The sequence below is a fragment of the Labrus mixtus genome, chromosome 6 (genome assembly GCF_963584025.1).
Source record: "Labrus mixtus chromosome 6, fLabMix1.1, whole genome shotgun sequence".
Taxonomy (NCBI): domain Eukaryota; kingdom Metazoa; phylum Chordata; class Actinopteri; order Labriformes; family Labridae; genus Labrus; species Labrus mixtus.
The window spans coordinates 16,561,178-16,575,173 of NC_083617.1; the positions used below are offsets into that span (position 1 = coordinate 16,561,178).

The following is a 13,996-nucleotide window of genomic DNA, read 5'->3' on the forward strand; positions in this document are numbered from 1 at the left end:
ACTAAGGATAAATCATAAAAATCCAACTACCAGGTTTCTTTAATTCCTTGCAGCACCAGCCTGATTTAGAGCTATCAGTCTGTCATGACATCATGTGCACAAGGATTTCACAGTCTTACCTTGTCTGAGGAGCAGGAGGAGCTTTCCTTTCTCTAACTCGAGCGTGAGGCTGTGCTCGCTCTGTCCCTCTGCATGAAGCAGTATCCCAGAATTCTTCAGGGTTTTAAATGTCACAGAAATGCTTTCCCTCGTCATCTGTCTCGGTCGGGGAGTCAACCTGAAGAGAAGGCTGTTGTGACCATCGAAGCTCACCACGTCAGAGTCTGAAAAACCACAAACCAGAGAGTTTCACTATTGATATTATTCATAACGAAACATTTCTTAACTGTCCCATGACTCTGCTTGTTTTGATATTATTCTAAACAGAAAAAAATGAAAAAGTGTGACGTGCTATAACATATCTAAAGACATAAAACCATTACTGCTGTGTTTGGATCTATGGTTGTCATAATACATGACCGGAAGTATTGTTCCTTTAACTTTTGAAGGTTTTCTGGTTTTAAGACTTTATAAAAACAAATTATTAACAATAATAAAAATCTAAAAGAAGAAAACCCTTTCTAATTCATTTAAAAAAGGGTATTTGTTATTTTTATTTTATTTAATCTCTATTATATGTTTAGTATACAATGTATTTTGACATTTGACACAGACAACGTGGCTGTGTAAGTGATTCAAAAGAAAACAAAATGTGGAAACTTTATTGAAAGCGAGTATTTGAACTTATTTTTGAACAAGTGAAGCAGTTTAAAGACTACCAAGCATCAAATTAGAAACGTCTGCTCAGATACATCAACTGCATCCAGTGAATTTCAGCCGGTGCTGCAGGCAGCAACAATGAAAAAGTGACTCTGAATGAAGGGTAAAAAAAACCAGAAGTACGTTTACTCTTCCTTACTATGAAACAATTATGATATGTAAGCATCATAACAGTCAGTGAGTCCAGTTTCTTATAGCTGGGAGCCAGTTTTATCCATCTGTTCTAAACCAACAGATAAACACACAAACACATAGTTCACTTATTCGACCTCAAATCAACTTTCATAGATAAGTCAGCCCAAAACAAAGTGTTTCAAAGTAACATTTGATTTTTTAAATGACTGTGTTATATTATTTGGGTTGTTTTACACTCCTTTCATGTTTGGATATGAAAATGTTATTTTATTTCATTTTATTTTTTCAACCAATGTTTTGTTAATTGTGACCTGCCTAATTTTGATCCTTACTTTCCCCTTTCAATTAACAGTATTGTCATTTCCTCATGGCCTTTCTCTACGTTTCTATTTGACATTGTTTTATTCTACAGGACAAGAAATACAATTATTTGAAGGCAAAGAATAATTAATAATATTTCAAATTAGGTCTGACTTTTTACTAAATGTTCCACTTACATTCATGTACATCAAACAATGAATTCAATTAAATTCAAAAACGTTATTTGTCCCGTGGGGGGCAATTTAAAGGCACACAGAGCAGTAAATTAGCGACAGTGCAGGTAGACCGCTCATTGCCCATTCCTCACCTGTCCAGCAGGTGCCATGTTGGCTCCTGCTGTTTCGCAACCCTGCTGCTCATTCCTAATCAAACCCAATATGCTGCCTCCTCCCCATCTGCTGTTTTATCTGTGTGTAGGCTGATGTGTTTAATCCTTCTTTAATGAACATTTTGGCACATTAAAAACTTCAGTATGACATGCTGGTTTGAGAAAAAAAGATCAAACTTATACTGAAAGAAGTCTTTACGTTTGGGTTAGGTTGGAGTTTCAGTCTTTCTGTATTGTGAAGTTGTACTAAAATGATGATGGATTAATGGTTGAGCTGCTTCAATGCCTAAGTTCATAAAAAATAAACAGTGACATTACGGTTGATTTCAAAAGGAAGGGGAAACCAGAAGCATGCTCTATGTCACCCTCTGCTCCTTTGTGTCAGCCATAGCAGCAGATTAGAAATGCTAAATGATACGGATGAATGAGAGAAGAAAAATTAGGTCATTGTAGTAAAATTGCATGAATGTCATCCGGTTAATGGAAATACCACATTGTATAATGATTAGTCTAAACTTTTTCCAGAAAGTAGACTCAAGAGAAGTTAGACTCTTAATTCAATCTGACTTCAGACAAGTTTTTTTTAACTTCTTCTGGATGTTAAATGATTTCTTCTCAAACTAGTTCATCCAGAACAGCCTGAATTGTTTTGGTTAATCATTTAACGATTTAAAATATACATTTGCATTCAGTGTAATCCATACTGCCTCTTTCACAACTATTACAGTCTGAGATTTAAAAAAAGGACCCCAAACTTACTGTAAGGACATCCGTAGGTCTCCAGTCTGAGTCCAATCCGCCCATTGGGATTCCAGTCCAGAGGGATCAGGCGGACGTAGCGAGAGATCACTTGGTGCTGGAGCTTGTGCTGAACCACACTGTCTGCGTTATTGTTACCTGGAATGGCCTAAAAAAAAACAAAAAACACACACACACACCCGAAGCAGCAGGTCAGCTGGGTTTTCCATTCTTTCTATCTACACGTGTTCTTTCTTGACACCAAGGTAACTTTAAGTCTACTCCTGAATAACCAAGCAGGCTCCTGTGAGAAGTGATGTGACTGTTTGACTCCTATTTGACAAGCACTGGTCTCAGTTGAATATGTTTCACACACTTTGGTAAACACTTCCATAGAGAATTTCTTTTTTTTTTTAAACTCTGTGACTCAGGAATTCTTTGTGAATATAATTCTCTTCTGAAATTCAAGTCAGACATGGCTGGGACATTAGGCCATTCGACTACGACCTCAGATCAGACAAGACAACCTGCTGAATTTAAGCATATTACTAAGCGGAGGAAAATAAACTTCCTGTTTAACAGCCCTAGTTTAACTAAACCAACAAAGGTGAACGTATTCTATATCCATTACCTCAGCCTCGACGTCTACTTTTGGTCTTCACTTTCTTGCGGCACACAAGAGGCCATATTTGAATTTCAAGATGATGCTCATAATAGAATCTTCTTCTGTCCTTTTGAGAAATCTCTGCTATACTTCCACTATCTTTTACCTCCATAACCACGTAAGAAACTATATTCCCTGATTACGAGAACATATATTCCCAACACCGTCTGCTCTTTTACACCTTTGTGGTGGAAGTGAAAAGAGAAAAAGTGGAGGAGAGAAGATGAGAGAAGAGGGGGAAATTAAAGAACGAGAGCGCATTAGTCAGCTTTACAAAGGCTGGCCTCTAAGCTCACAAGAAAGAGATGTCCTGGAGGACTTGTGACCGATGAAGCAGCTCAGACTCTGTTCCTCGAAAGCCATAATAAAGTTGGCTGACTAATATGTTGAGCTTAGGAGCAACTTTTGAGACATGCTGCGGATTTATCCTGATTCATCCTGGGGGGTGAAATCAACAAGCTTTTAAGCCGCGAGAAGCCTTTTTCTGCTCGCTCTTTTTGTGAAGAAGCCTCAGTCTGACATTAGCTTAACCTTCCCTGTGAGTCTTATTTCTCAAGATCAACTTTAAATTGATGCTGCTTCTCACTACAACATTGTAAAAGAGAGAGTTTTCAGTCTACGGCAAGAGCTGCAAGGTAATGCTTGACTGCCTCTACCTACAATGCGTAATGAGGTTAACAGAGCGGGCGAGAGAGCCTCTAGGTGAAAAAATATGATGAGAACAAGGGAGCTGTATGAGCAAATGAGATGCTTATTCCTTTGAATTTGATTAATTGGATGGATTTCCTTGAGATACAGCTTGAATTTTTGGCCGGGCATAGTGCACAGTGGAGGAGCATGTATGGGAAGATGTGCCCGCTGTCTCACTTAAGTTAATATGGTTTTAGTTATCCCTTCTGATAAACCAAACTCACTTTGTAAGAAGAGAGAACTTATGACAACTGGTAATCCACCCATTCATTATCTATAGAGCTTGTACTCTTCAGTGTAGCAGGTTGGGGCTGGAGCCGATCCCAGCTGTCCTTGGGTGAGAGGCGGGGTACGCCCAGGATCAATCACAGGGCTGACATACAGAGACAAACAGTCACACTCACGTGGCCAATGAAGAGTCACGATTTAAACTAAGGAGCATGTCTTTGGTTTTGTGCGGTGAAGTCGGACTAACCAGAGAAAAACACACGCATGTAGGCGCGAACATTCTCCACACAAAGATTCAAACACTGAACTTTCTTGCTCTAAGCGGTGACAGTCCTGACCATTGTACCGCGTGGCGGATGTCGTTTTAATGTCTGTGTTTGGTGATTAAAAAAATTGTGAATGTGTAAATTGTATGGTCACATTGTAAACTGCTGCCCCCAGGAAGAATAGCTTCTCGCTAAGTTGAAGCTAATGGGGATCCAAATAAAGAAACAAACAAAAAAACGGATAATAAAGAGCAGATCATTGGATGGGTTGTGTTCTTGCGGTCCATTTCTTCTTTTTTTCAGGGCCCTTATAACTAACTCTTTAACCAGTGTTTAATTCTGTCCAACATTTCAAATAATCCTGCTTTTAGTCAGGATGTAGTACAAATCTTTGTTATTTCTCCATGAATTGTAATTATTATAAAATTCTCTTTTGTGATTTTTAAGTAAACTGATGAGCTCATATCCTCTGAGTTGTAAAAAATGTAAACAACGTGGAGGAGATTTAAAACTTGCCTTCTTTTAAATGGTCAAGAGGGGTTGACTGTGGGCAAAAAAAGAGGTCTGAGTGCGTATTCACTAAAGGATTTTGAGGCTGACAGACGATCTAAAAGTCAAAACACATAAAGGGTTAAGTACACCCCTGACTGCACTTCAGGGCAAATAGCGTTTGTTGGGAATGGTACCAAAATAACCGATCCATTCAGACCTTCCTCATTCAGGCAGGCAGGGTTCAAATCCACTTTCCAGGATCTGTTATTCAAATGTTTTGGTGTCTCGAGCGTCACAGCGTGGCACTGTTTTAAATTCTGTATCACATTGGTCGTGCTATCAGTGCAGTTCATCGCTTTCTTGTGATATTTGCACTTCGTTTCTGCTCATCTCTTGTCTACACTATCACTCAAGATGCATTCTAAAACCTCAGCAATTGATGTAGCAGATAGAAGCCTCTGCTGGTGTATTGCAATGTTTTCATGTGATTCATAAATTGTCCATTTCTAAGAGTATTACAAGGTATTGTTAAATACTTATTAAAGATAAGTTTAAAGTTTAAATAACATGCACTCACCCCTATACTGTCCTCCTGTCGATACTGTTTCCAGTTGTGCCCTGTGTCGCTGAACATAAGCAGGTAGGCCGTCAGCCAATCAGAGCTGCCATAGCGACCCTGTGTAGCAACAGCAGTGATTTGTGTCCGTTCACCGAGGTCTACCTCCAACCACTGATATCTGTCTAAATCCAGAGGAGACCAACCCCCGGCTCCTGGAAGAAGAAAGAAATACCTCATTGTCATCAAAAGAAGTGTCTTCTTTTTCTCATCATAAACATATAGAAACAAATGTATTTTACTGCTAACCATGACAGATGTTATGCTATTTCAAAAGAACCATCAATTTATTTTTTAAATCAGCAAATGCACATCCATACAGAGTTTTTAGTAATTTATTAGAAAATCATATTAAACTGATTACATCAGATACAGACTTTTCCCGATGGAGATAGAATTGTCTCAAAAAGATTTATACATATCGAAATGATATGTATAAATATGCATACATTTATAAATATACAAATACAAATATAAAAATGTGACATACAAATAAATCAACTAATTTGTATATATATTTTCGAGATTTGAAAATAAATATGCTTGACTTTGTGTGTGGATTCTGCATTTGTGGATCGCTTTTGGGCTTTTCTATCTCCATATTTCCCCAGTTTAAAATCCCTGAGTGCAAAAGCTTTATCAACATATTTCTTTGATGTTTAATTTGGAAGAGCCATAACAGTTTCATCAGTAGCTTTAGGACTGTTGTGTGCATAATAAAAGCTGCAGCTGTGCCATTTCTGGTCAACACTGCAATCCTTATACAATATTAAAGTGGGCAATTCACAGCAGACCTTCCTATAATCTGAGCACTAGGGCAGGGGAACATATGAAGACACACTGAATAATTAAAAAAACTGAAGCTGTGTGAGTGCTAAGCTACACCAAAGTTACATTTTGCTGACAGAGAACCATACAGCATGAATTAATTTTGCTTTCGCATGCATTTTGACTTTTATGACAAAATGCACTCTCTGAACACCATGACCCTTTCCCTGATCAGCATTTGTGGTTCTTTTCATTAAGACTTTTACGTTTTTTTGTTTTTTTAAGTGTGGGCTTTCCCTCACTTTGAACGTACTTGTATGTTAAATCTTCATCTTTCACTTTTTTTCCAAGCTGTAAGCAAAGCCTCACTCACGGCAGTTAGTGTAGAGTACAACTTGCGGAAGTGACTCAGATAATATACAATGCAAGAAAATTATTTCAAAATGCAAATATTACACAATGTGTCCAACATTGTAGTTGGACCTACAACACCCAAAAGAAAGTTATTCCAGCAAAAAGACTTGAACTATACATTTTGTTTCCAGGAAAACTTTACAATGCATATGCAATTATCCCTAAAGCATTTTATATACATGGTATACATGGTATTCACTTTTTTGCTCACCAGCCACTGTGGCTAGTAGTTTTCCTAAGTTACTAGCCACTCAGCATTTTCACTGGCCACAATTTTGTTCCTGGGAAAGCAAAGCTGAGGGAGAGGGAATAGGGAGAGAATCGGGAGTTCAGCAAGAGAAGGGTTAAAAATAGGGAGATTCCTGCTCAAATTGGGAGTGTTGGCTGGTCTGCAGATACCTTTTGAGACAACTACAATACAAGAATTTTTTCAACCTGCCAAAGTGGCTAGTGGGAGGAACTGTGTTATACACCACTGCTGAAATCCACCTGCATTTGGTGGGTGTTAGTGTCAAGCCCTGATAGTATCCCTCTTACAGATGGTCATCAGCTTTTTTTTTTTTTTCCAGCCAAACTCCATTAAATGATCATCTTATCCCTGTAGCCTCCCTGGATTTCAAAAACACCCTTATACCTTAAAGACAGAACAGTTCAATTGCTGATTTCACCAAATTATACATATTACCGTTGTCCAAACAACATGCAAAATGCTGTGAAATCGCTGCAGTTTGTTCAAGTTTAACCATCAACACACTTTGTTATGTTCAAGAAAAGATCATGGTTAGGGATAAAATAAGCATCATATGTTCCATCACATATATTATTTAAATCCTGCTAGGTACTTTTGGTTTACAGATGTACAGCAGTCTCCTGGATGAGAGTCTTGTTTTTGATCCATCCGTCACATCTACTATGAAAGACTTTGTACAGGGCAAGGTAATTCTCCTTTGCTCCGTCATAAATATTACAACTACTAGACATCCACACTCAACAGTTAACATTAAATGAATGCTTTTATAGCTCTTTGCACAGACGACCTTTACAGCCATACTTTTCGATTTGCCCTCCCTTCACCCATATCATCACATTTTTATTACATCTGGACTTATTCTCCTAGTGTCAAGTAGCTCAAATATAGTCTGGCAAAGCACAGGTAGTTGGACATAAAAAACTAAATCTTAAAGGTCCCATATTATGCTTTCTGGTTTTAAAAATTCAAACTATTCGGAAACACGGCTTCTCCTACGTCCTCCCGTTAGCTGCAGCATTAGCTGCATGTAACGCTCGGTTCTAGCCCCCCTCGATAAAAATTTGTCAGTGCAGCGTCATTGTCAGTGTGAGATCACTGATCTAAGCCTATTGGCTCGTTGTGGCAAGCCCTGCAGCTCATGTTGAAATTTCCGAGAAGCGTGCTGAGCAACTGACCAATAACGACAGAGCGGATCGGCAGACCAATCAGAGCAGACTTGGCCCACGTGGGGTCTAACAGTGTGGGCTCAACAGAGTGTAGCTGACAGACTCAGAGCGGAGAGGGAGCAAGGAGGAGCAGTACATGAAAACAGACACTTTTTTCGGACTTTAGCTATTGTGAACGTACAAAAGTAGGTATATAGATTAAATATACGCACCCCAAAAAGGGCATAATATGGCCTCTTTAAACTAAGTTTGAACCTCAAAGGGTCTTGTAAAGAAAGGACTAAATGTCTTTTGGGAATGGGTGCTCACAAAGACCACCTTAAAAAAATGATACCTCTTATGTGTTAAGAAGGCTAATAAGGCCATAAATCACATTGATAGAACAAGGGCTGAGACATTTACTGAAATTAAAACTTCCTCTATCCGAAAAACAGGTGACTGCTCTCCTCTTAGTGACATTGAAGATGAATCTCTCATTAATAATGATAACCACAAACCATATCAGTGTCATTTGTTCTGTCTCTATATTTTCTTTTGTTGCGCCAGTCAGATTGTCAAAAACATAACGATGTCTGAACAAAGTCATTTTAAGACAAACTTTTCAGTTTGGCTTGCTGCCTATTAAACCACGAGGTATAGAGGGCGGAATTAAAGCTTACATAAAGGTAAAGATATCCATGTGATTTAAAAAAAAAACATTCACAAAGCCAAGTTTTTTTTTAACCAGCTTCCTTCCTATTGTAACTCCCCCATTGAAGTCATAAATTGTAGTATTGGTTCCCAACTTGGATGACTTACTACAGAACTGTCCAGAGATGAGTGTTTTGTACTCAATGGCTGTACTCAAGTATCAGCATGCCCCTATTGAAAGGTGATGAAAAGAATTACCTATGAAGGTATTTCTTATGACTGTGTGAGAGAGGCAGAACAAAGCCATACTGTAACACAGAAATGGTCAAGCTGACAGCTTCACTTCGAGTAGACAAATATCAAAAAGGCCTGTCTGCCATTAATAATGCAATGTTGATCTGACACACAGGCAGGGAGAGAGAGAGAGACAGGGTAGAGACATGGTCAGGGTGATGTGAAAAAAGAGATTGAGTGCTGAAGTAGCATAGTATGAACTGTAGGTGGTGAGGAAAATGGACCATTGGAGATATTTATTTTCTTTGAGGATTTAAACTTCAAAGTATATGTGAAATCTTAATGACTTTGTAGGCAATGTCTTTTTGCCCCTTTCATTAGTCAGGGGTTACACTTTATTTGCTTCAACAAATGCCTTGTCAATTTATATCACACTGGAAAGCCTGTTATAAATTACATTATTTAATATTTAATTTTAATATTTAATATTTGAATGGTACTATCTGACTGTGCAGGAGAAGAAGCAGAACTGTTGTTATTAGAATTGTGATATGGTGACCATATTACCTTGTTACAAGAATATGAATAATAGAAAATATTGGAATCTGGTTTTGCGGAAAAAATCAAGGCAACTCTCTATCATACTTTATTTATACTTTACTAATTATCCCCGTTATTTAATTTCTGGTGAAGATATGTATGATCATTGTCTAGAAAGCTTAGTCTCATTGTCTTTTCTTCGGAAGTGGCTCTTTTTTCAGGTAAATTAGGGAGAACTATTGTAAGAGAAAATGTTTTTGGAGAGTTTTTCCTCAGTAATATCTTGTTGGTGGGATTGTACCTGTGTGCTTTCTTCCATGATAGCATTCTAGCTAATGTTAGCTGCAGGGTCTGGATTAAATGTCATGATTTGGTCTTATTTAGTTTTGTATTTCAGTATTTAGGTTTCCATGTTTTGCTTTCTCCTGTTCTTCCCTAGTGTTGCTGCTTTTTCCCTTGTGTGTTTCCTAGTTTAGTCTTCAGTGTTTCCTGTGTTCTTTTGTAATTTCAAATCCTTGTGTCCCTCTCGGTTCTAGTGTGTCTCCATGTTTAACAGTGTCTTCAGTGTTTCATGTATTTGTCATAGTTGTCCTCAGTGTTTCTTGTATTCCTGCCTCTGTGTGTTTCCCTCCAGTGTTGATTGCCCTGATTGTCTTCACCTGTGTCGTTAGTCTCACCTGTGTCTGATTAACCCTTGTCTATTTAGTCTCAGTGTTTCTTCCCGTCTGTGTCAGTTCATTGCATGTGTTTGTTGGTGGCGGTTGTCGTATGTCAGTTTACCCGTGGCTCCTTGTTTTCTCCTGTTTGGATTTTGGAAGTAAGTTTTTGTTTGTCTTTTTGTAGAATAAATAGTTTTTGTTGATTCCTCATCTGGGTCCTCCTCTTAGTTTTCTCATTCTGTGACATTAAATACAGAAACACAGTTGGTATGTTTCCTTTTATATGTCATGGGCTATGGTGGTGCATGCCATGTTTTTTTTATGATACCTAAGATATTATAGGGAGGAGCCCTAAAAAAGTCTGCAAGGTTAAAGATTAGATCTGTAAATCCCTCATACTAAATTCTGGGCCTAACAAGGGAATGACCAATAACACAAGCAGATAGTTCGAGTCTGGCCAGAAATTTCTAGAGCAGAAAAACATGGCTTTGTATTTTATGGGTGTAAAAAAGAGTAAGTAATGTAAGAGACAAGTTTCTAATTTGAAAGTATACATGTATCGCAAGTTAACATTGTTAGCAATGTTCTCTGATTGGTTCATTCAATTAAATAGTGCTTCAGTGTGTTTTGGGCAGAGAAGAAGAAAAAAACTCTTGAACACATCTGTGTTTCCTCAGAGACTCTCTGCTCATTTTGCTGGTAAATTAACTCTGAATGAGGCAGCTCCTCTGAGGATGACTTCAGAAGGTGAGGAGTGTTAGCAGCAGCTTGAGATGAAAATATGCTGAGGTTGGTAATTTATTCAGTTATGTTTCAGAGAAAAGCTTGGAGAGCAGAATTAGAGCAGTTTGCATTTTATACCTTTTTGGTATATTGTGGATCCCTTGAGACTTGTTTTGTGAATTGGATTATTGACTTAGTGACTTGGCACATGTAAGATCGTTTAAGACAAAACTTTATTGTCCGTTTGCACAGAAATTTGTCTTGCGTTACAAGCTCAGATATCCTCACGTCAAGTCATATTTATTTATAAAGCACATTTAAAAACAGCAACAGCTGACCGAAGTGCTGCACAATACATTAAAAAAGAAAAAACAACTTGAGATCACAACGTCCACAGGAAAGAGAGAAATATATACGTATATGTATACATCTATAAAGAAAGCAACAAAGGAACCTGAACGAAACGGTCTATTCAGGACCAGAGGACTCAAATGCTAAAATATAAAAGTATGTCTTGAGACGGGACTTCAGAGTCAACAGAGGGTGCAGACCTGATGGAATGAGGGAGGCTGTTCCACAGTTTAGGGGCTTTTACTGAAAAAGCCCGATCTCCCCTTTAGCTTGAGCCGTGAGTGGGGAACAGCCAGGAGGCCCCATGTCTGACGATCTCAGGCGCCTAGATGAGGTGTACAGCCTGAAGAGGTCGGTAATATAAAGGGGGGCCAGGCCATTCGGGGCTTTAAAAACAAACAACACAATCTTAAAATTGATTCTGAATCGTATTGGGAGCCAATGAAGGGACGCTAGGACAGGACTGATATGCTCCCTCTTCTTGGTTCCAGTCAGCAGCCTGCCAGCTGGCAGACGGGACAGGGACGACTGGCTTATCCCAGTATATAAAGAACTGCAGTAGTCAAGCCGGGATGAAATGAGCGCATGGGTTACTGTCTGTAAGTCACTGAATGAGAGGATAGGTTTTAGCTTGGAAATTGTACGGAGCTGAAACAAACTGGATTTGACAACTGTATTTACCTGCCGATCAAATGTAAAGCCTAAGTCGAAGATAAAGGGGCCTAATGTGGCTGTATAAGTGACCTAAGCTGTTTGATGATGTTGGGGGGGGGGGGGGGCAAAAAGAACAGATTCAGTTTTTGACTCATTTAATTGTAGGTAGGTAGGTTATGGGCCAACCAGTGTTTTATGCATCACAATCAAATCACATCACACTCAAAAGACCAAATGTAAAAACAGCATAAGTTACATTTAAAATCACAGTTCAGGAGTGACATAAATACATAAATAATGTTAGGAGATTGTCCATGAACAATGTTAAAGTGCTCACAGTCCATGTGCAGCCCAGGTCAGGTACATGAATGATTGGTAATGTGTGGGGTGTAGTTTGGCCTGCCTCTGCTTTACTGTTTCTTCAGCAGTGATATGGAGTGAGGAATGAAAGAGTGTTTGTACTTGTTCCTCTTACAGTTTGGCACCCTAAATCGCCTCCCAGAGGGCAGGAGCTGATACTCCTCATGTAGGGCATGCGAAAGTTCCAAGGCCATGTTCAAAGCCAGTCTGAGGGGGTGGCTAGTGCAGTTCAGGAGGAAAGAGTGCTCAATACAGTGACCCACCATCTCAGAGTAGATTCCCTATTTCAACAACATTTCCCTCTGACTTGGAACAAAAGTCTTGTTTATCCCATAATTAAAAATGGGGACAAATACGACCCCAGTAATTACAGAGGAATCTGTGTTAACAGTAACCTCAGTAAACTATTCTGTAGCATTCTTAACTCTAGAACATTATTATCATATCTCACTGGACAAAATGTCCTATCTAAAAGCCAGAGTGGCTTCTTCAACCAACCATCAAATAAAACCATATCTACACTTTACACACACTAGTCAGAAACCACAGATCTTTTGTTTTGTAGATCTGAAAAAGGCATTTAATACACTTTGGCAAGATGGACTGTTCTTTCAACTCATTCAGTGTAGCATTGGAGGCAAATTATATGACTTAATCAAATCAAAATACTCTACAAATAAATGCTGTATAAAAATAGGAAACGAAAGAACAGAATTCTTTAAACAACTAAGAGTGGTACAGTGTTTCCCATTAATTAACTAGACTGTGGCGGTCCGCCATAGTCTAAGAATGTGTAAATCAGTGTACTTCTTGTGATGAAAGATACAACAGAAAACTCAAAGTACTTGGTCTTTTTAGATTCTCTGATTATCAACTATAAGAACTTTTTTTTTTTCCAAGTACATTTAAAGAACAGTTTACCAAATGTGATGTGTGGCTGCAGTAGCCTACACCCGAATGTGTGATTGTTTTTATGTCCGTTCCCTAAAACGGTCCGTACCTTGTTTACCTCCTGCAGATTGTTACAACTCACAGCCGTTAGGAGCTTTTCAATCGCTGCGCAGGTTTCGGAGGTTTTAAATATAATCAAAGACGTTTCATCACCCCGTCAGACAAAGCAGCATAACTAGTTGTAAACCAAGATATCGAAATTGAAGCTGAATATTATTTTTGAACCTGCAAAACAACAAAGAGCTGAACAAATCCACTTCGGCTAAAGACGCTCCGCTGCTCACCTGTTGTCTTGAAAAACTGCACTTAAAGTTTACTTATAAGTCTAAACATTAGATCAGACCTTTTTCAAGAGGTTCTCTTCCTCATTATGTAAAAACGTGCATTTAAAGATAAAGGTGGGTCCGTGGACCACACTTGAGAGGCAGAGAGAGAGAGTTATACGGGCGAGTGAGAGTCTGGAACGTGCCATTGCACATGTAAGTGGACAGACAGGAAACAAAAAGTTAAATAGATCATCTGAACTACATTGCAGACTGCAGTCTCTGTAAACAGACTGATGGCGTCCAAACTGCTCAATGTGCGCTGAATGGTCCTCTGTCTGTGCGTCTGCACGTCACCCTCCCTGCTTATTAAAAACTATAAAAACTGGTCATAAGCCACATCTGAACGTTTTGATTTTGAAATGTTCTTAAATCGTTTGCGCTGCTGTTTATACTCTAAATATTTATAATACTGAACATTACAATTAATTTATAAATATGCTTTTGCGCAGTAAATTGTATGACGTCATCAAATAGAAGCATGTTGTAGAGATGTGATCCAAATTTGGACAAGAGGCTGGAAAGGAGCGATAATCATAACTGAAAGAGGAGTAGGAACAGTATGCCTGCTTGAGGGTCTCTATGGGCCAAGCCTAAAGCCATTTAACTTCCATGGGCATTGGATTTTATGTTTTGACAATTTGTGCACTAAAAGAGCACAAAATTGTTAGAAGAG

The 13,996-nt window shown here is 38.6% G+C and overlaps 1 protein-coding gene across 1 annotated transcript in view; it reads right to left on the reverse strand.

Annotated features, from left to right (window-relative positions):
- Positions 1–13,996, reverse strand: part of LOC132975611 (contactin-associated protein-like 4) — a 64,935-nt gene that overhangs the window by 25,535 nt on the left and 25,404 nt on the right. Inside the window, exons 3-5 of the mRNA XM_061040289.1 lie at positions 5,259–5,452; positions 2,363–2,510; positions 120–323 (exon numbers count right to left, since the gene is read on the reverse strand). Coding sequence (XP_060896272.1) covers positions 120–323; positions 2,363–2,510; positions 5,259–5,452 — 546 coding nt within the window. The remainder of the gene's footprint in view (positions 1–119; positions 324–2,362; positions 2,511–5,258; positions 5,453–13,996) is intronic.